Source organism: Oryzias latipes, chromosome 10 (assembly GCF_053564925.1).
Source record: "Oryzias latipes strain Hd-rR chromosome 10, Olatipes_Hd-rR_3.1".
NCBI classification, from domain to species: domain Eukaryota; kingdom Metazoa; phylum Chordata; class Actinopteri; order Beloniformes; family Adrianichthyidae; genus Oryzias; species Oryzias latipes.
The window spans coordinates 14748479-14774863 of record NC_136246.1 but is presented as its reverse complement, the minus strand read 5'-3'; the positions used below and the strand labels follow the sequence as shown (position 1 = coordinate 14774863).

Sequence of the window (26385 nt, the reverse complement as noted above, 5' to 3'; positions counted from 1 at the left end):
TTTTTCTTTCTTTAGAACGTTTCTGCCATTATTGCAGCTCCACTCAGTGGTCTTGCTCCACTGACACAAGGAGGAGCATGGACTTCCTTAGTTGATTTTTTTAAAACTATCACTAAATATTATTAAAATAATCACTGTGTCAAAGTCAGTAAAGTTTCAAAAAAATGTCTGTTATAATTGTTTAAATGTTTTTCTCTTAAGTTTTTTTTTAGATGACAGCTCAAATCTTTAACCTCTGAAGAGCCAAAAAGTGTTTTTTTAACCTACAATTCTTTTCATTGTTCATGCATCTCTAGCAGCGAAATCATTCAAAAACTAAGTGATACCAGCATGAAGTTCAAAACTAATTTTTCAACAAAGTTTTCTATTTATATGAAACTTTGTCTAAACATGTTACTGGTGTTGTTTATGTTGTTTTTTTAGACTTTTACATTGAGCCCTACTTAAAATGGGAGATAGGAAACTCACTGTCAGTCAGATTGGATAATTCTTTAAGAAACGAGGAACAAGGAGTGAAACTGTGTTATAAATGAGTGTTTATTAACACAGGGTTAACATGAAGGTGATAAATGTAGAAAACTAAAACAAACAGAAACATTGCAGGTCCTTATTTCTTCTTGCTGGATGCAGCTTCAGCTGCAGCGGCTGCAGCTGCAGCAGCGTCTGCTTTTAGTTTCTCCTCCCTCTGCTCCAGGAAATCTTTGTATTCGTCTGCTGAAAGACTGCGGAAGACAAAAGAGGAAATAGACTCAGTAATTACAGATGAATAAAACAGCAATGTCAAGATAAAAAAAAAAAAAAACAGGTGGAAAAAGGTTCAATTCCTCTGATTTACAGAGAGCTGCATGGTTCCATGCAGCTTGAGAAGTGAAGACTGCAGATTCTTCTTGCACCACAGAGAGCAACATCTCTGAAGTCACCACTGTGAGAACAGTTCAGCTATAAAACCTGGCAAAAGAGAAACAGGGAGGAGACAAAAACTGTTTCTAACTATATCACAAGGGTAGGATTAGAGGAGGTGGAACTGATTTTGGGAAAGTTTGAAAAATCACTTTTTTTTTCTGCACCCCCTGCACTGAAGCAGCTCCAGTCTGGGTTCCAATCCACATTCAGCTGGAGATTGGTGTCGACTCCACATCTTTTCTCGTGACTCGGCACTGTGGCTTTCTCCTTTTTCTTCACTTTTCTAGGATGGGATTTGTCAGCTGGGGTCTACGTTGGTGTCCACTAAATAATTTTAACTAAGTGTTGAAGAAGCAGCAGTGAACGTGTCCCATGATATAAAACACGGGAAAAATACAGATTTATTTTTTAATACAGACATAGTTGTAAAATGCTAGTATTTATTTATTTATTTATTATATTTCTATGCAATGTGAGGCACACTGCATAGCGGAGGAAGCAATGGAGCAATGCACTTTTGCAACATATTCGTGAGTGCACATTAAGAAATTTGTTTTCCACAAAAACAAAGTCAAAACTTAATGAATTAGCTGCTGCTGTGAGTCTGACTGCCTGTTCAGAGTGGTGCAGGTTCTGGACTCGAGGAGGTCGTCTGTCAACAACACACTGAAAAACCGATGTTTTTTTAATCTTTACAGCCTGTAGCTCAGGATGAGCCAATATACAGAGGAAGCTGCTCTTTTAAAATAAAGCTCTAACTGGGGAAGCTGTGACTGCAGCACAATTGTGTAATGTAGGTAATATGCAGCGTAAACTAAGAGTCTGCCTCACACTGACAGATCCTTGGAGTGTCTTGTTGACGCCTGAAGAACATTGCATCATTGCAGCTCCAGAAATCCCATCAGTCACAACTAAAAACCCCATATGGACTCAAAACACATGAGGCCCGTTCAGAGCAGAAGTCAGGAAAATGTTCGACGATCAGGGTAAAAGCAAAATGTGTTGGACTGGACAAAAAACAAAGCAACAACCCATCAAATAAACAATAAAAGGACATATTTTTAAATTGCATATGACATATGTTTAAACTGCTACTTGAAAATATAAGTCAGACCAGAATAACATGAAGGATCAACATCAACTCTTTGAAGATCATTACAGGGGAATTGTGAAACCTGTTCCCCGTCCCCTACAAGGTCATCCACTTTATTTTATTTCTCTATTCAACATTCAGTAAGAAAGTTTATTAAAGAGATTAAAAGAAAAAAAGCAGTTTTTTGACAGTTTCAAGGATTTTTTAGGCTATTTATATAAAATAACAGAACTTTTAAGAGATTAAAAACTCACAAAAAAATAGTAGTTTGAATCTTGTAGAAACAAGAGATACAGAAAAGTTTCCCACAACAAAAACTTCCTGTTTAAACAAGACATGTGACTTCAGTTTTTCATTTGGTCTTAGTCTTTGTTCCGGGTTTGTTTGGGTCTTCATGTTAAATCCATCTGTCACTTTTTTATTTTAAAGCCTTGTTTTTTTGTTAAGCTTAGATTTTCAAGTTAAGACTCACAAATTCACAATCTGTAAAATAACAGGGAATAAATCCATTTGATTCCCATTAGTGTTGATCACAAATGAGGAATTAGCTGTTTAGAATTTTTATGTTTTTGATCCTATTGCAGTTTTAGGTGTGTCCCTCCATAAATATGGATTATAGGTTTATTTGGTTTTTATCAAAGATGAGTGGCAAAGTAGGTTCTCCTCCAGGAACATTGCATGAAAAGGCTCAATCATCCATTAATCAAGTTCTCATTTACATTTAGGGGATTTCAGCCAATAAAAAGAGCCAATTTCTATATATTCTAAATTAATTGGAATAAGAAAATGGGAAAGTTGAAACATTTGATTAATCAAAAATTAAAAATCGATCATTCAAATCCAACTAATGATTTCCCTTACAATCAAATATTTGCAGTTATGCATGAAAAAAAAAAAGTTTGTGTTTTTTATTATGTAAAAGATTGTGATTTTAGTAAATATTGTGTCTACCTTTGTTGAATATAATTTGACAGCAAAGTGAAAACTTTAATTAAACCATCCCCTTTCTATATCCCTTGCAAGGTCACGGGGATGCCAGAGCCTGTCCCGGCTACTGTTGGCCGAGGACGGGGTACACCCTGGACAGGTCACCCAATCACTCCCACACACACTCAAACATGCACACAAAGGGACACTTAGGGTTTGTTCAGACTGGCAACGACAATCGTTGCTTTATATTTGTCCTCCGCTCATTTGTTTCTTCATTCTACTCTGTTTACGTCTTCTACGGTGGCTCTTTCGTTCAGTCGTTCCGCTCCGAGGACGATTGCATTCAGACTGAGGAATCTCAGGGCGCACCGATGCTCAGTCCGATTGGAAACGAACCAAGACCACCTCCAAGGATGGGTCAGAGAGTGGTTCTTGGTCCAACGCCAGGGTTCGCTTGGGTGTATTCAGACTGAAATGTGTCCCGGATTATCAGGGGAAACAAACTCTGGTTTACTTAAAGTGGACCACATGTGTCCAGTCAATACACCCTTAGAGTAAAACCGATAAATTTATTAACTTTCTAGGCTGTAGAGGGACTTGGACTATAACCAGGGCCTTCTAGCTGTGAGGGGACCTAAGCCTAATTTCTTGATCAATATGAAGTCATATTTTAACTTGTACCTGACTGCCTTGTGATAATATCAAACACAATAAAATGTGGGTGTATTTTGCAGTTTTTAACAATCAGATGTCCCTGTTTTAAGTGGAAATCTTTATAATAATAATAATAATAATAATAATTGATTGGGTTTTTCTACACTTTTCCAGACGCTCAAAGCTCTTACAGTGTGTCCATCATGTATTCACTCCTCATTCATACTTAGTAATGGTAACTACTGTTGTAGCCACGGCTGCCCCGGGGCAGACAGAGAGGCGTGGCTCCCAGTTCGCGCCCCTCTGACCACCACCAGGACATTCACACACATTCAGACACCAGTGGAGCTGCATTGGATCTGCTTTAGTTTCATGATTAAGAACAAAACACAGATGTTTTTATAAACCCAATTATTTGAGCTGCATCCATGTTTCCTCTCACTTGTGCAGCTGTCTTTGAACCACGTCTGGGATCATTCATGGACATTTAGAGGCACATAGGCGAGGAGCATGGAGTCACAAGCGCTTACTCGTTGACTACTTTAATGCCCAGAGAGCGTGCTGAGCCGATGATGCATTTGACGACTGTCTGCAGGGGGGCGTTCCTCTGTTTGAAGCACTCATCCTGAGCTTTCACCTGAGCGATTTCGTACACGGCTCTCACAGAGACGATGCCTGCCACCTCATGCCCTAGAGGAAAAAACAAAACAGAAAATACTTCAAGTAAGTAACAGAAAACGTCTGAGCAATGCGAGCAGCACCTCTCACCTGTTTTGCTGGCACCTTTAGCAATCCCAGCAGCTTGCTTGAGGAAATACGACACAGTGGGCTGGCCGATCTTCAGGTCATACGTCCTGTCAGGCTGCAGAGACGGAGAAAAGCCACAGTTACACAAGTGTGTGTAAGATCAAAAGGATTCATTTATTTGCTAAGCAGAACTTTGGAATCTTACAGACACACAGGCCTGCTCTTATAACAGGTGGCCTGTTAAAAGTTTGATTTTGTCACAATTATTTCACTGAGTAGAGTGATACAGCCCCCCCCCCTCCATCAAACCATCTGTTCTCACCGTGAGTGCAGCAAAAAGGCACAGAAACTGTAATTCACTGCAACACTCGGAAATTTGTTTTTGTCATAAAAAACTGAAAAACCTCTGATTTGATTTGATGTTAGTTTGTGTTCTGATTTAACTGCATGCCTTTCTTCAAATGTGTCAATGGAGTAAAGCTTTGCCCTTTCAGATTAAAAGCTCTTAATGTCTTTGTCATATAGAGAATGTCGGGCTGTGACCTCCAGTTTTCCTCGCAGTGTTTCCGTAGCTTATGCCGCAGTCACAACGGGTGGAAATGGGCTGTTAGCAGGTGAAAAAACGGCCAAACCTGTATGGAGCACGCATGTGGCCCGCACTAAATATGAAAGGCATAGATCACGTGGTGAGCCTGTAAGGCAAAAATGTATATGCGCATTTCTTTTCCTACAGGCATGCTGCGGGCAGCAGGTCAGGAGGAACACTTAAAACAGTATCTAAGGGGGAAGTAGGTGAGATGTGGGCACGTCTTACAGATTTTTATTTTTTTTTCAACCCCCTCAAAGGGGAAGAGAGGGCTCAGCACACTTTCTTCCTGTTCAAGTGACAGGTGCACGTGCGTGCAGCAGGACCGTGCGGTCCCTAAGGAGCCTGTATTCGTACCTTACTAATGACTGGCGTGCTGCGTAAACATCACCGTACGACAGCATCACATGTACACTTAATACACTTACCACACGCACACCAATGGTACGTTCCATTTTAAGGTGGCCGTATGAGCCTCGAGGGAACTGCAAGACCCACCTGCACTCCCCTTTAGCTGCAGCCCCTCCCGTCTACAACCTTCCACGGACCTGGGGCCTCATTTATAAACGTTGCGTACGCACAAAAGAAGGCGTACGCCACTCTCTACGCAATAGTTGAGATTTATAAAAAGCAAACTTGACGGGAAAATGTGCGGTCCTTCACGCAAGCTCTGACCCAGGCGTACGCACAAAAACGGGTGAAATGAGAAACGGCGACGCCGTCGGCAGATGGAAGAAACACGTGAAAGTGAAAATGACAATGCTGCCTCTCAGAAATAACATGAAGACTTCACAAAGCAAGTCTTACAATTAACAGCCTACACGAACACCCGTTGGACCGATCAGCAGTGAAACAAACAAAAAAAAATCAAACGAAAATTACAACAGAAATTCAAATGAACACATATTTGCAAAAAGAAAAGTGAAATATGTTCTAGGTGCAATTAGACAGACAGATGGATAGAGAGAGAGAGATGCATTAATTGTCCACTAGGGAAAGTTGTTTTCATAGTAAAACATTTCTTCATAAGGTACGGAATTATGGTATTCATGCATATGCCTTTAGTTTGTTTTATTTTTGATGAAACAATGTATGGCGTATGTCTCAACCATTCAGAAAGCAACAAGAAATTAAATTTGCGCTGATCAATTTCCCATTTCCACGTCGATTATTACCGACATCTGTAGATTGTCAGATGTAATTAAATGGAGGGAAATAAAATGCCCCATCACAATGCGTAATGACGCACAATGGCTGATCTTGCGCTCTTAGAAGATGTGGCAAATGGAAAAATTCGGAGTGAACGCATCTTTAGACAGCAAGGAGACTTGTTGGCAAACGAGGACGAGTGGCTTATGAGCCGGTTCCGACTTCCTCTGCGGGCTTTTGGGGGTGTGTCACCCGGTGCATCTGGCGCGTCGGTGTCCCCCTGTGCCTCAGTCACCACTCCACTTAAAAGGGATTCCCCAATTATTGCCGCCAGTCTCTCATCAGGAGGGGTCAGCTCCGGTGTCCCCCCCCCCCCCCCCACCCGTGGCAGACACGGGTGTGTGTGTGTGTGTGTGGGGGGGGGGGGGGGGGGGGTCAGCGCTAGACGTTTTCTTTGCCTTGACTTTTCTTTTTTATTTCCTTCTTTCTTTTTTATTTCCTTCTTTTTTATTTCGGCCACGGTCCGAGGTTGTGAGGCTACAGCATTTACAGCGTCTGCCGCCGTCTGCCACTCACGTGCCTTTTTGGCATTAGTAAGGCCACACTGCGCCCTCCAAACAACATTATTATCCTCTTTTCCACCTCGCCAACAATAACTTCTACTTCACATTGAGTGAAGTTACGTTTTTTTGATTTTCTCTCCGTGTTTGGCATGGTTTCGCAATCAATGAATATTCATTTGTGGGCGTTTCACGGACTATTTATGGGCAACTATAGGCGTGTCATGAGACCGCAAAAGCTGCGCAGCATTTAGAATTGGTTGTGATTTATAAAGGGAAAGATGCGTAGGATGTGCGTGCGCACGGTTTTATAACTCCGAATATTTCTGTGCGTACGCACATCCTCTGTTTCATCCGTACGCCACTTCTGACGCAAATCCTACGCAAAGTTTTATAAATGAGGCCCCTGGACATCCCAAAAACCTGGCAGCACCTGTATGGGTCAACCTCCGTATGTGACTAAAACACTAGGTGTCAAACTCCAGACCTCGAGGGCCAGTGTCCTGTCCTACTACATGTTTTCCAACTAACATGCCAATGTAGCTTCTCAGGGGCAAAAAAACCCCACTCAATACAGATAATCAGCAGCAAGTAGGGCCGGGTTTCTGAAAAACCAGCTGGATGCCGACCCCCTGAGGCCTGGAGGCAAACACCCCTGACTTAGACTATCTCTGTATGTGTTTTTGCAACACAACACCAACACACAGGAGCACATTTGACCATGAGGCAAGAAGGAGGCTTCAACATGCACTAATCTGGGACATACAAGCGGGGCATGCAAAGTTTTCACAAACTTTTCACCACAGCAGTTTTATTATTATATTCTGGTTTCTATGCAATTATATCAAATACATTTAAATGTCTTCATATTGAGAGAACTGATCCATGGCCAGATCTATAATCTGGGATTTTAGAAATTTGTAGTCAAACTGTAGTCTAACTGTAGTCTAACTGTAGTCTAAACCCTATTCTGAAAGAGACTTAGTGAAAGAGACTCATCGTACAAGACCCTCCACCACCACTCCATCCATCCACAGTAAATCCAACATGTTCAGCTTTATTTTCTTTGACTTACAAACCTTTAAAGTGTAGAGGGATATCTGGACATTTTCTTTGCAATATATTAATACTTTGAGTTTTAAATAACCAAGGAGGAAGTTGTGTTTCAACTGATCCACCAATCAGCACTTTCCTCTTGTTCCGTACTGCAGAATTGCAACCTTATAGATAATTCTGCACGTTTTATTCATGGATGTAAAACTTAACTGTTTCAACAGCAAAATACCTTTATAAAAGGAATTTCAGAAATCCCGTGTGTATTAATGTGAAAACACGTTTTTAGAACATGGTTTAATCAGATTCTTAGCCTTGCATGTAAACTTAACTTCAAACATACATAGAAGCTCTGAACACATCTGCAAAGACTAAATCATTGGATCTGAATGGCCACCTTAGAGCTTTTCTAAGATTTCAGTTATCAAAAGCAGAATCATTTTCTTAGAGCAAGACTTATTAAGAAGCCTGATTTGAAAGAAAAAAAAAACGCAGATAATAGCATAGTCGGGCTTACATGATGTAATCCTCCTCAGGACCTTGAAACAGAGAGCCAAGGCTTTTTTGGAAATAGATCCTTAGGAAAAACATTTTTCTCAGCAGAACAGTTTGATATTTAGTCTCTCAAAAATAAACTGTATAATTCTTCATGAGCTTTAATAATTTGAACAGATTAAATGACAAATGTGATATTTCCACCAGTTATGACAAAAAATAACATATACTTTAGGGGTTTTAAATAAAAAATATACATTAGCATTTGCTTGACAGACCTGTGTCCTTTATGTAAGAGGAGGGTGACACATCAAAGTCTTTCAGTGAGATGAAGAGGCAGTGATTGACCTTGATGAATCATCCTCAGTGGTCATTTTTCATTGAACCTATGAACTGTTATTGCCTAAGATGATGCTGTTATATCAGGATGAGCAATGTTGCATCCACGTGCCACTAACTTTGTTTGTGTAGATTTTTTATTAAATTGTTTTTTTTAGCTTTGTTAGGTTGAGTGGAAGGATCCCAAAGCAGAGTCTGAAATCGAGGGCAGGTTAACAGTTTATTCCTCAAGAACAAAAACCAAATCAGACAGGAAGCTGAATCACGAAGCTAGACTGACAAACGGGACAGTTACTAAGAGCTACTGAATAGTTATCATCTGGGAGGTGAGAATCAGGTGTGCAGAGGATCAGGTGTGCAGCGTAGAGAGGCATGAGGGAAAAGGTTAGCCACGCCCCCCTGCTCCTGACTGATCATAACAAGCTTAAGGCATCCACATATTTCACTCCTCTTAAACCTGTTTGTTGTTTTCAAACTGGACTCATATTTGATGGATCTGATTAACAGAATAAAAAGCGCAGCTAGTAGACAAACTAGTCGTTGGTTGATTGGTCTTATAATATATGTTTTTACTTTAAACAGAATGAATTTTAAAGTGCAAGTTAAACTGAACTGCTTTCTTGTTTTGCTCAATGCTAAATTTGTTTTTTTGGTAAATCCTGAAGTGGGATTTTAAATATGTTTGGAGTTCTTTTGATTTGGGTAATTGTTACATTTCAGCTGCTCCCTCTAGGCATCACCATCCACCTCCATATGACTATATCTTCCACCCTGACCTTTGCTTCTATTCCTTGTGTCCTCCATCCTTGACCTTCTTCTGTAGTCTTCCTCTAGGCTTTTTCCTGGTAGCCCAAACATCACCGACATAATCACTGTTCCCCCTCTAAACATGTCCAAAACATCTCAATCTGCATCCCTGCATTTCTCTCCAAAACATCTAACACAAATTGTTCCTTTGATCAATTCCTTCTCGGTCTATTCATCCTCATCATTCCCAAAGAGAACCTCAGCATCTTCAGCTCTGCCTCCTGTCTCTTTCTCAGAGCCATTGTCTCTAAACTAACAGCAGGGCTGCTCTCACCTCTAGCTCTACAAAGACAAACTGCAGCTCCTTCTGACCTTCTCCAGCAGCCTCCTCATAGCAAATATGTCTTCTTTCTTTCCAGATGACACAGCAAACACCCTCATCCCAGTCTGTCTGATCACTTTAACTGTCCAGTCATCTAGAAGAACCTTCTGATCTCCCAAGCTTATTTCAGCTCAATCCTCATACTCAAACAATACTAAATATCCACCTTTCTTCTTTCAATCAAGTCGGCCAAAAGTCTGGTTTTCTCTGCCAAAGTCTATAGATTTAAAGTTCCTGCTCTGAGTCCTTCCCTTGCTCCTTCTTTTCTTCTCTGCTTGCAAACCTGACTTCTCCTCTCTGCGACCAACAAGATTCCAAGTTCCACCAGCACGCTATAGGCCATTGTTGACCCAGGCATTAACTTGGGTTGAGCCCCAACTAAACAATAAACTAAATGGTTGAATTTATTAGCAAAAATTCAATATTTTCCAACTTTAAAAATGTACATCCTAAGAAAGTAGTAACATTTTCTGCATCTGCATAGACTCATGTTCATGCTGTGGGTTTGTCTGTTTCTATATGCTCCTTTAGGGGACTGGCTGCTCTCCTTTGACTTTCTTCACTGTGAGGCTGCTTGTTAAACCAAAATACTGGGCTAAATCGGAGGATCAAACAACCTCTAGGGTGGGTGGATAAATGCTCATCTATCACCGCAATATAAAGCAAGCTGCAACACACATTTAATTACTCTATGTACCACCACAGCTTTAAAGAAGATGAAAAAAGTAAAATGAAACTGCTCTTTATGAGGCGTTTGTCCAATAGCTGCCTTGCATCCTCATCTGTTCCATCCTTCCTCTCAGGGCTCAAGCAGAAAAAATCTCCACAGCCTCTCTTCTGTCAGCCAGGTTCACCAGTTTTATTTTACAACAACAAACATCCATTCAACCAATAAATCTTCTGGGAGAAAGTTTGTTTTATATCCCTGTTATCTGTCACATAAAAAAAGAAGCTGGGAGGAGAGCTCAGGCTGAGCTCAGAAGATACTCCAGTGGGCGATTTGTCTTCATAGTCATGTCTGCTAACCGCAGTGACCTTTCATCAGATCATGGGGAATTATTCTTCATCTGTGAGGAAGCTGGTGCTTGAAAAAAGTTCAACAAGGAGTTGTGTTTGCTGATGCATTTATAGTGAATTGAAACCAACACATGGACTGTTGGTTTCCTGAGGAAGAAGCTGAAAAAAAGAAAAAAGAAACAAATACACTGGTTTGGTAAACGCACAAAAACACTTGTTGGGAAGTTCAGGGAATAGCTCAGTACTGAGGGAAATAGGTCATTCTGCAACTGTGAAAATACACCTTTCATTGCTTGAACCTGTTTCTTTTATCATAGAAATGACAGATTTTCATTAAATCCATGCTGTGCCTGAGAGGGGAAATGCATAAAATAGTGGTTTGCAGCTGCAGGCCAGGTGCAGGTTAAGACTATGTCCTTTTTGTAATAATTGTGGGGTTCCACAGGGCTCTTTACTAAGCCCACAATTTTACTCTTTATGAAGTAGAGGTCAGAATAGATTTCAGTTTTTAGGGATGATGACACTTTGGTCCACTTATCTATGATACCACCATATAACCACCATTGTGTTGTCATTTTTAAATGACAACACAAGTTCGATATTTGCAGAATATATCAATTGATCATCTGAATGGGAACCATTTTTCCCCAAACCTCCACAGCAAAAGCAGCTGCAACTCCATTTCCTCATCCAAGTTTTGCTATTTAACATGCAATTTATTTTAAAAGGTAAAAAAAACTTTTTTTCCTTTAAATTGCTTTAAAATGGTTTTAATGTTTTCTGTGATACTCAAACTCTAATTTTTAAAAGTTTTCTACTCTGTAAAGAAGTTTAAATACCGGTACACTTCTGATATTTGAAATGTCTGACATTCCCAAACAATTCATTTAAAGCACAGAGCAGTTGCTGCTGCTGAGTGTGACAAAAGCATCTATTAGATTTAAGGGGAAATGAGTTTTTCCATATAGAGCCAAGAAGCTTTATAAGTTTGGTTTCCCGCAATAAAACGAGAATTTAAAATGAATTTTACATTTCCTGGGTGATCTGTTCCTAATACTTTATTTGCTGAAATACACAAATAAGTAGAAACATCATCTCACTACTGTATTTAATCAAAATGACTACTTCTTGCTTTTTTATAACCTCTAGCTCATTTTCTGGAATAACCTTAAGTAAAATGTTGTGGCCTGGAATGATACATTTTACTCATGTTAGCTTTAAAACTTGTTCTTGTACTACCTAAAACCAATCTGTGACTTTTCTTTCTTACATTTTATTTAGCTGTCCCCGGACTCTGCACCGACAAGAAACAAATTAAGGCTCTCGCTTTATTTTCTTCAATGTATTCAAACAGCTGTGAATCGCACATGAGCTGCAGGGACTCACAATGCATGCAGTATGTGCATGAATGGTTCGCTGCACACAAATGCACTGCTCAGATTCTGCCGTTTCTAAATGGAAATGAATTGTGCTGAAACTTTTCAAACTTCTGGCAGAGTTTGGCTTGCTGTTGTCACTCTTTATGTGGATCATAATGCCTCTTGGCTCAAGCTTCACACTTTAAAAAAGGCACGAGAGGCATCGATCTACTCATCTGACTCTATGAAAGAAACCTTAAAGATGAACTGTTCCGACAGCCCATCTGTTTCTTCAGAGTGAGATGAAAGGCACTCAGAGATGTGCCTAAAGCTGCTGACTTAACAAAGGTGAACTCCGGCTAAAAACGTTTGTCTTTGCAGCTGAAAAGGATCATGTTTATGCACTTTTAAAAGTGTGCTGCCAAATGAAAGCAGTCACCAGCAGATGGCGCTAATGTGGAACCTGAGAGTGCCCCTCAGCTCTTGCTAGATATTGCACATTGGAGTACATTCATGCCTTTAAAAGGATTAGGCTGCATGTCCTTACATCACAAACTTCATTCCATTACACGTCGAGTTAGCTGACGGGAGCTTGATTTAAAGCAACAGAAGAGGGTGGGCGGGGGCACGACAAGTTAAACATTGCATGGATGTGTAAAACAAAAACTCGCAACACTGTTTTTTTTTATTTTAAGTAATTCACTTCTCTAGCATGCACTTAATGCCTCTTGACTCTTGAGTTCCTCTGGGTATTGCTTCATTAATGAATGCAAATGGAAAGGCTTACTTCAGTGGTGGAGTATGAATAATGGAAGTGCTGCGATGATGTTATGCAGCGTGTGAAATGAACCACAATCGTGGGAGGGATGTATGTTAAATAAAAAGGGGTAGAAACGGGTTAAAGAGAAGTACCTTCACATGGATCTTGACTGGCAGAGGAATGCCCTCCTTTAGCTCCTTGGTTTTCTCATTGAAGTCCTTGCAGAACTGTCCGATGGGGATTCCTTTCTGCATTAGAACAAGGAGGAAAGAAGAAGGCGGCACACAGTGAAAAACTGAGAGAGTTAGCTCTGAAATGTATGAGGGATTTGAACTGGCGCATCATTCGGCTGAATCTCACCAGTGCCACACTGTGCTGACAGAATACAGATGCCCCAGTTGCTGTCAATCAATCCATCACAAAGCTTCAGAGGTCTGACTGAATTTGCACATGTAAACTGCTCTGGAAGGCTGTGCTTTCGTAAGAACCGCCCACTGTTTTTCCCGCAGACGTCTGTCAGGAGAATATGACTAAATGCTTGTTGAATCCCAGAGCCAGAAGAACCTGGTGATGAATGGGCTCCCATTTTCCAGCTCCAGCGAGGCCGACCAAAGCGAAAGCAGAATGGATGGTTGACATTAAGTCAACAGCGGGCCTACGCTGCTCCTTTGCAGCATTTCACTGTGGAGCTGAAATCAGCAGCAAAGAACCTAATTACAACTGCTGAAATCTGAAGTGACCTTCACCCATCATCCTTCCCAAAGGCTACACCTCGGCTGCACTGTGCTTTAGAAATGACAGCAGAAAAAATGGGTACTTCACAAAAAGCATAATGGCTCTATATGCTCTACAATAGAGCACACTAACCCCTCTGATCTCAGAAGCCGTTGGTCGTCGTGAGCCTTTGACCAATAACAGGCCAGGAAGACATTTATTTAAAATTGATTTCAGACGCTCGTCTCCACTGAAGGCATCAAAAGAGCACCTGATGAATGAAAAACAGCAGCTCCATCCACTTTATCAGCAGCTAAAAATGTTGCTCAATTTTCTACGGTGTTTGCTGTGCAAACACCACAAAGTGATATTTTAACGCTTCCCATGAGCGGAGGGAGATTAGCATTTCAGCTGATGGGTGCTATCTGAATTACAATGCACTACTAGGGGAATGAAACGCGGCTTCGTCCCCGGAGTCCTCACTAGGCGCTACCTCCTCTTCCCCACCTTTGTACTAATTAATACTAATCCCATGACAGCCCCTTCCACCCAAACCCATCCCTTTGGCATACTCCTCATAAAATAACACAGGAAAAGTAAACAAGCAAGAAGAGTGCACTACAAGGAAGTCTAATTAAATATGGATTAATATAAAGGCTGTGATGTTGGGTATGAGTTAGAGCAAACCCTTGGGCTCTGCCTCGCACACTCGCCTCCCGTTCATTTTCTTCTATTCTGTCCCTGTCGGATAATGATCTCCTCCACCGACTCAGACAGCCTTTCAAGCCACACAAAGGCCGTGAAAAGGCCTCACTGACCAGAAAGAGATAATGCCTGATGCCTTTAAAACGTGCTTAAGCACCAATGGGGAGACATTATGCAGACAGAGAGGGGCTGTGCTAAAGATAAACAGAGGAAGAGACTTCATGCCTTTCTTGTCCATACTGCTAAAAGGTGCTCAATGAAACATAAAAGAGGCTTAAAGATAGGAAAATAAGTCGAGTCTCGGGACAACGTACAGATTCCCAAGAGCATTTTCAAATGCACAGGAGAGCAGATCATATTTTAATTAAGCTCCTCCACAATGGTCCACATGTACCAGCCCCGGAAGTTTTACCACTGCATTTTAATCATTTACCTGCAGTAATTAGGTCTTTTGAACCATGTCAGTGGCTGCAGGAGCTGGCGCGCCATGAAAGGAACGTTCAAGAGTGGCTCGTCCAACCTCCCATGACATTTAACAGCAACACAGAACTGGAACAGCAACATTCATGCGTTGGCCAAACCGCTCACTGCATCTGAGCAACAAATCATCCATAAATCAAAGCTGAGAGAGAAATCCTTCTTCTTCAACCATGACTGATGAGAGCTCTCCAGCATAAAGTGTCCGCAGCCGCTCACTCGAGGCAGAGCCCCTCCATGCCTCCGTCTGTGGGCAAGGACATTCTGATGCACATCTTCAAAGCCTTTGGAGATCTTGGGTAACGGGATTAGGCTCTAATCTAAGACAATATTTCTTGCTGTCAAATCTGGCAGCCACTGTGGTGCGTAACAGCTATATGATCCGTTTCAGATCAGCACGGAAGGATGAGTCTTATTAGTCATAATTATGTGAACAATTAGGCATTTGCAATTAAAATTCCAGAAGCCCCCCATTCGATTTGACCCTCCTTCCATATTCTCTGCAGCCTTTTCTGACACTCGATTCGTGTTAATGTGATTGGCCTTTCAGCTTCACTAACTCTTTTTAACAAGATGTAGCTCTGGTGTTGCTGTATTGTATGTGTGCGTGCATTGGGGGGGTCCTGAAGGCAGGAAAGCGGAGACGGAAATGGAAAAGGGAGAGACAGCTGAGGTGTATTAAAGTTGTCAGAGTGTGGCGAGCGGCACGACGGTGGTCAATATTTGAACGATGAGAGGGCTTTGTTTGACTGAGGTGAACAGCGGCAGGAGAGACGGGCAGAGTGAAGGCCGCCCGCCAGAGGTCCTCATGAATATGGGCGAGCGCGCTTCAATGTTTATGGATGAACACTTTGTCCTCGTTTAAATGCGATGAGACTTTAAGAAGTTGATCTGTGTACGAAGCTGCTGACGGCGGGGAAGCATCGCAGGTGTTTCTAAACAAAGATTCAGAGGAGCCCCCTGCCTGTGGAGGCATGGAAGCAAAGAGGACAGATGAGCCGAGTGGCCAATTCTAGGTCTGTGACATGATGACACAGGTGTGGGAGTGAAGACAGGCCAGTGGGTTAATTAAACTCTTAAACACAGTCCTTCATTACGTTCATTAAATTTTTTCATTTAATCTCCTTCAGTGTTGGCATTTGATCATATTCAGCCCTGCTGCTGTGCCATACAGCTGATTAGGTTCCATGCTGTACCCCCTTGGCTGCAGGGGGATGGTGGTGGTGGGGGGCAAAGAGGCTGAACGGGAGGTTAGTTGGGTAGCGGTTCGCGGCAAAGCGCCTGAAACAAAAAGAGCTCATGGTGGAAATGCATTTCACCTGATTTTCAACAGAAGAACGGGTGGATTAGCTTTAAAAGTGGAAAATGAAAACGATTTTCACCCTCAGTCTCCACTGAAGTGCGCTGAGCCAAAATACAGGCCTGCATGGAGGAGCTTAGAAGTGCAGCTCAAACAGGCACAAGCACAGACCCAACGGAGTGAACTGGATTCAGGGACTCGCATCTATACAAGCGAGAAACAAGCCAAAATTCCTCAGCTGTGTTTGTGTTGTGTGGATGCTTTGCTCAAAATAGATACACAACCTTCTCTTTGTGCACCTGAAACAAGAGGAATTTACTATTTGAGGGTACGGAGAAAAGCAGGCAGCCCTGCAACAAAATGGATTGTGTCATGACAAAACATCCCATTTTCAACTCCATTAGGTCCCCCTCACAGACTTGACAGTGTTGTGCTTTTTGCTACTTCACATGATTAATCACGTGCGGAGGCTGCAGCAGAAAAGCAGCAGCCTGAACTACAGGCAGCTGTAGATCCATGCCGGAAATGACTGAAAACAAAACTACAAAAAAAAAATCCCTGAGACATGAAAAAGCCTCTCCTCAAGAATAAATGATGGGAAATGTTCAGCCTAAACCAGTGTGTTGTGACACACTGGTTTAGCCCTATTTCACTGGACCTGCAAAGATCCACTCATATCTAGATTTTTCCTTTCAGGCTAAAAACAAAACAAAAAAAAAAACACATTCTATTCTACTTAAACTGTATGTGTTTGATCACAGTCGCATGTTTTCCCTCCGTGTCTACCAGCAGGCTGCAAAATTCAACTCTAAAATGAGATCTGAAATCGACAACTTTACAACCAAACATGAAGTTCATTAGGACCACAACATGCAGGATGTAAAAAGGAAAAGTAACTGCTTTTACCAAACTAATATTTTAGGTTTAAATTCATATGGAAATGCTTTTAAAAACCTGTTCATTAGAGGAGAATATTACAGAGGGAGAGAAGTACAGCTGTATGCATTAAAAAAAAACATTCGTTGCTGCCTGCAGCTGTGAAAAAATGTGACAAATTGCCTGAATTGATGTCACTTAAGAGAGTCACTGAAGTGAAGACTGAAAATAAATAGAGTTGGAAAGAAATCAACAGAGGAGCCCATCAGCTTTTGTTTACTGACGTAGCCACTGGGAACAGCGAGTCATGTTTGAAAGATTCAGTTATACAGCACACACTTGGATGAGTGGTTGCTGCATCTCGGGCTTGGTTTTATATATAAAAAACAATTAGGTTGATTGATTTCAAATCCAGATTTACTCTAAAAATCAACAATGATATTTCAAATGTATAAATTGATTTTTCATTAAAGTCGTTTTTGAACTTTTTTCCAGGCAAAGAAATGCTTTTCAGTTAGTTTTTAAAGCAAGCATTCATAATTAGTTACGGTTTCTCTTTTCTTCTGATAATCAGTAGTAGTATGAAAAGTGTTTTTCATAACCAAATGAAACTTTTTGAATAGAAACTCAAAAAACAATTGATCTAAATGAATTGAATTGTAAATCCAATTGACTGGTGAGGTTGAAGACTGAAATGGAATTGATTAAGTGAGTTGTCACTGCTACCCAACTCTAAATGCAACAATCAGGGGCCAAGAAAACGGGGACTATAAATACGGAATGACTACCCAGTTCTGAATATCTGCCACTGTACATGTTTTCCATGTTTTCCTCCTACTGGAGATTCCCTGGATTGGGTTTGTTCAGTCGATCAGATTCTGGAGTCAACTGATTCGGATATAAGGGCAGAAATAGGTGGAAAGAGGCTGCCCAACACTGGGTAGGATTTGGAGTTAGTTTGATGTGTTCCCTCCTCCATAATGAAATGGTGGCTGACTGTAGGAGATATGGAGACAATTTCAAAGCAGGAAGGTGCAACGGATACTCTTTGATTGGGCAGGACACACTGAAAAGTTCCTCACCTTCTGGTTGGTCTGCTTTTAACACTGCATATTAGAGCAGATCAAACACCATTTTTTTTTTTTTGGCTCACCACTCATTGGTCAGCTTCAGTTATCTTTTGATCCATTGTAAAAGCATTCCCAGTGGTATTTTATTTATGATTATGCCGTTTTTAGCCAAAAAAAAAAAACTTGTGTTGTTTTCTAGGACAAAATTTCTGCAGAGTGGCAGGAGTTGATTAGAAATTTGCTTCTGAGAGTAAATGAGAACTGGACTGAACAACCCATCCCCCTCGCGTTCCAAACAGGTAGTACCCACTGGTCCCAAAAAGCTGAAATCTCATAGACTTCTATTGAGAAATAAACAGCTATTAATCAGTCATTAAATTTCTAGAATAACCATTCTTGATCTACTACTTTTTATTAACATGTTTTTGCTAATCCCAATTTTTTTATCTCGATATTTTTGCTGTAACACTAATTATACAAGTTATGAACGTACCAATCAGATGCCTCAATAAAGTAGGTGACCTAGAGTTGAATGTTCAAAGTGTTTGATTGACAGATTCTACTGAGCCTGCTTTCAGTGGAAGGGGTGTGGTCTTCTAAACATGCTCACTGCTGATTGGAGAGCGACTGAATTGAATTTATTTGGTTGGAACCGGAAGCAAAGCATTTTCTATGGGTGACGTCACGTGTGATTGGTCCAGTTTTATTTGTACAGTCAATGGTGCAGAGTAAACCTTTCCTCATTTCCGATCATCGCTTTGTTTACACACACTCTCTGTAGCTTACAGCCCTCTGTAGCTTACAGCTCCTCATAACCCCAACCTAACACAACCAGTTCTACAAAAAAATGGTGAGCAATATTGGAGCTATCCAGGCGTACAGTTTTAGCTCTTAAATCTTAATATATGTGCTCCGTTATGGGAAAATGAACATTCTAAGAGCACCAAAAACACAATTTTCATTGGAGTGGGTCTTTATTGGTTCCTCTGCCTGCATGCTGTGACTGAACTGCACCAGGGTTCAGTCACAGGTAGACTGAGACCTACAACATTTGACATTTCAGATTAAAATGGTAAGAAAATATGTGGTAAAACAAACCCAGGTGTGGATCAGACTTTCAAGGAGCAACCCTAATCTATACATTTACTGGTCTCCACAAAAGAGCTTGACTTTAAAAAGATGACTCCAGCAAAGAGCCATGCAATCTTCAGACTTGTCTGGTCCTGGCTCTACGCTTTACCTCTTTTTTTTCGATGCAGCTGAGGGTTTTTGGAAATTGCAGTGACATGCCATGTTTAAACAGACTGGGGTAGCCAGAGTTTATGCTTCAGTGTGTTTGAAGGCAGCTTCATAGAGAGGTAGATCAAGAAATTTAGCAAGCTGGTGGGAAAAAAACAGTTTGATACTCAGCAGGAAGCTGGACTTGGTAAAAACTGTGATGGTGAGAAACACACAGCATCAACTATGGTGTTTTCTTAACTGAGGGACAGCAAAAGGTTCTCATCACTGTGGAGCAAAATTACACAATTTAGGAGAATCTTCATTCTTGCTGCAATATTGAAGCTAAGCAGCAATTGGTGGTTTCAACAATGTACCATGACCATCCCAATCTGATACTTTTACTCCATGTGAGGCTCTGTTTAACCTCAAAGCCTGCTAACACGGAGTTCATTAAAAGAGAAAACTTTGACTCCATAACTTAATATGCTCCAACTCCTGAAGCTCATTTCTAAAGTGAGCTCATCTGCAGCTCACTTCTCAGCTCTGCTGGAGGCCAACAGCTCCAGGCTTCATTAGCCGCTACCTGGAGAAGTACTTGCAATCGGGTTAAATAATGGGTGATATAAGTGTCAGGCTCTGACTAGAGAGATTCATGTCAAGAATAAAACAGAGAATATTTCTTCCGATATGGCAATTTCATGTCTTAAACTAAGAGATGACAATGATAAGGAGCCAGAAACAGGAGGACGATGGAACGCAGAGACGTCTGTGTTTGTTTAGGACCTGACGGGGGGTGGGAGGGTTTTCTCTTCATGTTTTCTTTAACAGAGTGCAACCTCTTGTGTCCTTCCAAACTTTTCCAATCATGCCTAAGACAAAAAAAGTGATGAGTGCACAGTATTGTGGACAGTCTGCCCGCCTGGCTGCCCTCTCTTTGATATTCTCACAGCTGCTCCCCCCCATGCCTCGCTCTCCCTCACTTCTCTGTGAATGAGAGCCCGTTTACAAATGACCTTCAACCACACCCAGTGAGAACGGAAAAAAGAGGACGTACAGTGTGGAGAATGGGATAAACACAAGGATATATGTCACAGAAAGAAGAGTGGGCGGAGAGCTCTCTCATGCACACACACACACACAAAAGAGGGGGGGGGAATAAAAGCCGAAGTGAGGAAAATGGAAAATCTCTTCTCTCTTGGAAGCCAGCGGAGCGCAGAGCTGAATCTGACAAGAAAGATGACTCTCCGTCCTTTTGCTCAGCAGCCTGATTAAACCTCTCATTCTACAATGGACCACTGAGAATAGAAAAAACTGGAGGCAAGGACCACAACCTTTCATAAACATGCAGGACCGTGACTTTAAGGCTAGAAATTTTGGAAAAACTTCATCCATGAACAACAAAGGGGCTACAAATCTTAATTTTGAACAAAAAAGGAGCAGATTCTCCATCAAGAACTCTTTTGACTAAATGAATTTCCAACAAAAGCAGTGTGAGCACTAATCCTGCTAAATTTAGAACAGATCTACAACAGAGGAATCATTTTCTGGTGTGACTAAGGAGGTAAGTACAGAAGGAGGACTAATTAAAGTTGTAACATCTGCCTTCTGAGCTGCAAATGTGACTACAGGCATCTTCCCTTAATTCTCCTAAAGAGGGAAAATGAGGAACTGTTTGCTTCTGAACAATGCAAATTAAGATTCTCCAAGTGGCAATATCATTATTACCACGATTGAAGAGTCGGATGCTGTAAAATATTCAGAGCATCTCCTTCCAGCTAAACTTCCAGCGCTGATGGAGGAGAGGAGGAGAAACTGATGAGGGTGGGAGGTCTGCGCTTGAGCACGTAGCCTGCTTACAAATTAACACCAAACTCGGACAGCGTGAGAGTTTGTGCAGCTCAGCTCTGGCTCTCCTCGCCTCCTCTTCAGACGAATCCGCGGATCTCCACTCCAGCGGTGCGCCACGCCGCTCCAGACCGACCGCGCGCCGGCCGCGCACCGCTCTCCACCCCCGCCGCTGTGCCAAAAGATTAACCGACAACGGCAGACCGCGACACTGCAGCAGGCGACGGATCTGCACAGAGCCGAGGCTCGGGACGGATGTGCCGCGCCTCGGCTGATCCGCGCTGGAGAACGCATCGACAGAGAGCGCCTGTTTCTGCTTTTTCACTTTCTTTTCTGCTCATGTTCTCAAGAAAACAGGGAACAGAGGATGCGTCCGCCTCTCGACGAGCCTTCTCCCGGACACTGACTCTTTCATCATCGAGTCTGGCTCATTAAAGGACACTTTATTGATCACCGACAGCGGAACCGACTGAGGATTACTTTACTGTAAATCAAGATCGAGCCCAAGTGTGAGACGAATGGTTTGGGTAACTAAAGCTTCACTTTATTTCCAACCGTGCCTGGATATAAACCCCCCTTACTTAATGCCTTTAACAGGACAGCGAGGTGTTACAGAAAGACAGTTCTTCAGGTTTGAATAAAATCAAGATGTCCAGTTGCAGCATGCATGCTGTGCAGATAATGACAAAATAAATGAATGTGGAGATAACTTTGTAAAAGAGATTGCAACTGTGAGCCCTGCAGGCAACTCTTTGGTCTGATTAATCAACAGATGTCTTCATGGTGTGAGTTTGTGGGGGGGAAGATCTTCATCAAGTTCATTAGTAAGAACATGAGGCTGTTATGTTGCACGGATGTCCTTGACATCCGTGTGCCACCCCGCAGTTGAGAAGATTTCGTCTTTGATAGGATTTCCAGCTCTTTTTCAGGTGCTCACGGAGATAAACGGCAGGTGCAGACGCATTCATCGGGGCTCAACATGGCTTTCTGTCAACTGGGGAAGCCTGAGCTCTGCTTTATCTCTGTCAGCTGGACCAAATTAAAGTGCTTTTTGGATGATTACCTAGACATTAGTGTAAAATGAGTGCAGCAACAAGCAGTGGGGGGGGGAATTATTTTCAGCGATAAATAGAATTTGCACAAATCTTTTTACCTGCATGCAATTACTCATGCTTCTGCTGGAATGGGTTGCATCACCTTGTCAACAACCGTGTCGCTTACCAGACAGCGGAATGATGAATTTGGTCATTAATGATGAGCTGAGTGGACACGTGGGCTGTCACCTTCAGCTGTCACTCATTAGGGAATAAATTACGCAGCGCTGACAGGGAGTCAAAGAACGCAAACAAAAGGCTGATGGGCAGATTTCTTGGGTGAAATTCAAAGTGCAGGTGGAATAAAAGAGGCAAGACCCCAGGAGAGACAGCTGCAACAGCGGATGTGAACCTCCTCACACACCTTCACCCTCCTCCTGCAGGCTCAGGGTGCTTCTTGATTAATGGAAGACAAATTTAAATTCCAATATCCTTTCAATCTGAAGCTCACTGGAATTCATTCATGTTTGAGGGTACGATAAATGGAGCTGCTGTGCATGGTGAGACAAAAGCTTCAGAAACAATGAATGCTGGTATGATCCACGCCTGTCCTCCTACTATACCTCCAAGCTGGATTAATCAGCTCAGATCCTTCCATATCTCTCTGATATGCTGCTTTCAGAGTAAGCCTTTAATACTCTCAGATGAAGCTTTTCATTCCTAGATGATTCATGAAACGCACATCTCAATATTAGTGGATGGAAGACACTTTGTGCATTAACATTCCATCTTCTCCCCCACACCCCTTCAAGCTTTTTATTAACTATTACCATCTTACAGCAACACTTTATTAGCCTTGTAGACAGCCCAAAAGGCCTATTAATCTTTTACTTACAGTTCTGTTCCTCCTCCACCCATACACACCACCTCCAATCCTCTTTTCTAGTGAAGTCTCTGTACCTTCTTCAATGATTCAAGCAGCACAGAGGAGGTGGCATAGCTCCTGGCAATCTTACATCTTGGGAAGTGATACTCCTTCCAGGGCTGAGATGTATCGATACACTTTTGTTTTTACTGGCAAACCTTTCTCTGAGGCCACGATCATGCTCACAATCTCGCGCTCAATCACACTCAACTCAATCTGAGCTGGTAACGATTTTATATTACAACCACATCGATCCGGCGGAGCACATGACACCCCCGGAGTGGTTCAGAGAGAGTCCTGCCCTGGGGGGTTAAGCTAAATACGATAAATAGATGACAGTTCGATTGTGCCGTGGAGTCGATGATCGTTTCTCACACCGAGATCAATACTCATATTTATGCTGTCTATGGCTGATAAACAGTAAGGGCTGTAACAAAATAATACGAGCAGTCAGCCAGATTAGCATTGCTTGCATGCAATCACCAGTATGTGTACACAAAGACGCAAGTCAACCGCATCTCAAAACAAATAGCAAGTTATCAATATTCATCTTAAATGAGGTGAGGACTCAGGATGATTAAAAGCTGCAGCACAGTGTGAGAATAAACACAGAGGACTGTTGAAGCAAAGAGAAAGGCTCTGACAGGGCACCTAGCTGCGCCTGAATGCAATTAATTAATAATGAATGAGCCTTGTAAAGAAGAAAAAGAGGCAAAGCTAGCAGAGGAAGTTATAGCAGAGAACGTGAAGAAAGTATAGGACTGAACTAAAGCAATGTTAAACTTTTATGTAAAGCAGATTCCATTGAGTTCAAAGAGCTGAACAGGAAAGAGAAAAAGGGAAATTAACAGGCTTCTCAGCTTGAGTGGTCAGAGTATGTACTGTAGCTCTGGCCAGAGATGAAGGGCGCTCACTGTTCACTCTGCAGCTAATGTCTTTAACCATAGCAACAAGCATCGAGCTGCTCTACAGTTGGTTTGGAAATGGACTTGGAAAACAAGTCCGTTTCATACTGCATGTGTTGGTTTTACCAAGAGCAGATGGTGCAGCGATGTCAGGAAATAGTTGGTGTAGCAGATCTCTTATTAATCTGTGTGACTGTTCACAGGCATGGTGCCCACGCCCCAGGTGTGCGTCTCAACCCTGGTCACGGTGAGCACGATGGCAGTGGTGGACCTGTACCTGCTGGAGCAGAGCATGCTGGGAGCTCGTGGTCTGTCGGGACCCAGCGTGTGGCAGTATGTGGCGGTGTTGACAGGAGACGTGGGTTTCCTGCTCGCCTTGCGGTTCGTCTCAGCTGGCATGGTTTCGGAGGCACGGTCGCCGCGCCGGGGGTTTGCCAACGCCCTTTGGTTCCTCTTTCTGTCCCTCCTCCAGCTGAAGCTCTTCTTTGTCTGCCATAACTACAGACAGGAGCGCCGCCCGCCCGACCCGCTGGCCAGGAAAACCCTAACCCTCCTGCTGTCCATTTGCTTGCCCTCCCTGTTTCTCATCTTGACAGGAGCCGACCACATGACCCCGCAGCGCAGGAAACAGGAGGTGCGGGGTCGGCTCCTGTGGGTGGTGGTTGACTTGCTCGATGTGTTGGACCTGCAAGCTGGACTGTGGGAAGCGCAGGGAGCATCTGCACCGGGTGCTGGAGCGGTTGTTGAGCTCAAGCTGCCTATCTGGGCGGAAGGCCTGGTCTTCTTTTACTGCTACGCCCTCTTGCTACTGCTGCCATGCGTGGCCCTTACAGAGCTGGGGACAACTGGCCTGCCAGGACAGAGGGGGCCCCGTAGGGAGGCTTTGTACCCCTGGCTCAGCTTAGTCACGATCAACATCTTCACCCTAGTCCTGAGGAGCATAGGCATGCTGTGGTACAGAGACCCCCGCGTGTCGACTGTGTTTCTAGGAAAAAACCTGCTGGCTCTGGCTGTAAAGCTGAGCTCTGCCTGGGAGAGACACAAGCAGGAGCACAGTGCTGCAGGAGCTGGAACTGTGGCTGGAGCAGAACCAGGAGGCTCTGCGGTGCCGAGCCAGAATTCAGAGCAGGAAGAGGCCCAGCCTCAGGGCAAAGCTCCTCCCTCTCATTATCACACACTGTCCCGCTCCCAAAGCCACACGCTCTCCCACGTCAGCCTGGAACCCTCAGCATCGCCCTTAGGATCCTCTTTCATCTCCCATGAACTGTAGAGAATCGGTCTGCAGATGCACGCATGCAAAAATGGGCACACCGGAACTGAAACACTGGGACCACCGAAGCCAGCATCCAGCCCAACAGATAACGTGTATCAAATCCCACAGAACGGGATAACACAGTGCTGTGGAAATGCATTTGGCAAGCTGAGCGTTTTGTTGTGCTGAGAATATGTACAAATGCTGTTTAAGGGGGGCAAATGTAAAGGAAGCACTGTGAGCACAACTGTCAGTAAAGAGCAGTCTAAAAATACTGAGGTCTAACAGTGTTCACTGTTGTACATCTAAAACTTTGTGGTGAGATTTCTTTTTTTCCTAAGAACAAGTGTTTTTGTCAAATTTGATTGCAGACATGCAGTGATGTCTGTGTGTGTGTGTCTGTGTGTGTGTGTGTGGGGGGTCCTTTTATATGGCTGAAAGAACAGCTCTGCCAATTATGAACCTTTCAAGGGTTTTTATAACTATTCATATTTGGTTTTGTGTCCTTATCATTGTAGATTGTAGAGCTGCTTTCATATAAATATATTTTTGAACCCATTTTAAAGGAAGTTTGTCTCAGTATGTAGTGCAGTTCTTACACCAATATAAAAAAGCTGCATTAAACAAATAACAATTGCTTTAAACCTGGGTGTAATTCATCATTTTAACGATTCCATTCATATCATAATTAAAGTTGACAATACAATTCATAGTCAATATTAGTTCTTTCTGTACAATCGGATTTGATCCAATTCACTGAATTATTGATAAATTAATTCACATTTTAGTTCAGTCCACTTTCACATCAAAATGATCTAAAGGGAACATAATTAGAAAATTCTACCACACTCTATGGTCACGTGTCTTTGCAAAATTCAAATTATTTTCACACATTGGACTAGAATGATAGTTTGATCAGTTTTTGATGCCATCACGTGTGTTGTCCGCTGGGATGTCACTTGGTCGTTTTTATGTTTTAGTAAAATAAACCCACAGTGCCTCAATCCAGATGGTATTTTCCGATATCGATGTAATCAATTTATTTTATTTTGAAAAGATTTTATAATGGTATAGATAGATTAAATGATCAACTTGCATCAGACAGATTGATCTGGTTGGATCGTAAAAATAGAAATTGATTAATCGTACACCCTACTGAAGAAGCAGACTGAGATTTTCTTCTACTAAAATTCAACAGATGCATTTAGTTGTGAGCATCAAACAGTCTGATTATTTCATGTAGAGAAGCTCTTACCTATAGTGTGTCCTTTGAAGAGCTCATCAGTCC

The 26385-nt window shown here is 42.3% G+C and overlaps 2 protein-coding genes across 3 annotated transcripts in view; one reads left to right on the top strand and one right to left on the bottom strand.

The window, feature by feature from the left end:
• Positions 1–519: 519 nt before the first annotated feature.
• mrpl11 (mitochondrial ribosomal protein L11) overlaps positions 520–26385 on the bottom strand; it is a 63075-nt gene continuing 37209 nt past the window's right edge. The window contains exons 3-6 of the mRNA XM_004073131.4: positions 12926–13021; positions 4349–4442; positions 4111–4270; positions 520–722 (exon numbers count right to left, since the gene is read on the bottom strand). Coding sequence (XP_004073179.1) covers positions 608–722; positions 4111–4270; positions 4349–4442; positions 12926–13021 — 465 coding nt within the window. The 3' untranslated portion in view covers positions 520–607. The remainder of the gene's footprint in view (positions 723–4110; positions 4271–4348; positions 4443–12925; positions 13022–26385) is intronic.
• tmem265 (transmembrane protein 265) lies at positions 20236–25741 on the top strand. Of its 2 annotated transcripts, none has more exons than XM_020706467.2 (2): positions 20236–21508; positions 24049–25741. In XM_020706467.2, the coding sequence occupies exon 2, from the start codon at positions 24051–24053 to the stop codon at positions 25113–25115; it is 1065 nt and encodes a 354-aa protein (XP_020562126.1). In that variant the 5' UTR covers positions 20236–21508; positions 24049–24050; the 3' UTR covers positions 25116–25741. The 2 variants fall into 2 exon arrangements, with proteins under 2 accessions (XP_020562126.1, XP_020562127.1); XM_020706468.3 differs by having other exon boundaries at positions 20306–20697.

Bases quoted from the DNA above. Each gene is read 5' to 3' on its own strand.
- tmem265 (XM_020706467.2), top strand. From the start codon at position 24,051: ATGGTGCCCACGCCCCAGGTGTGCGTCTCAACCCTGGTCACGGTGAGC.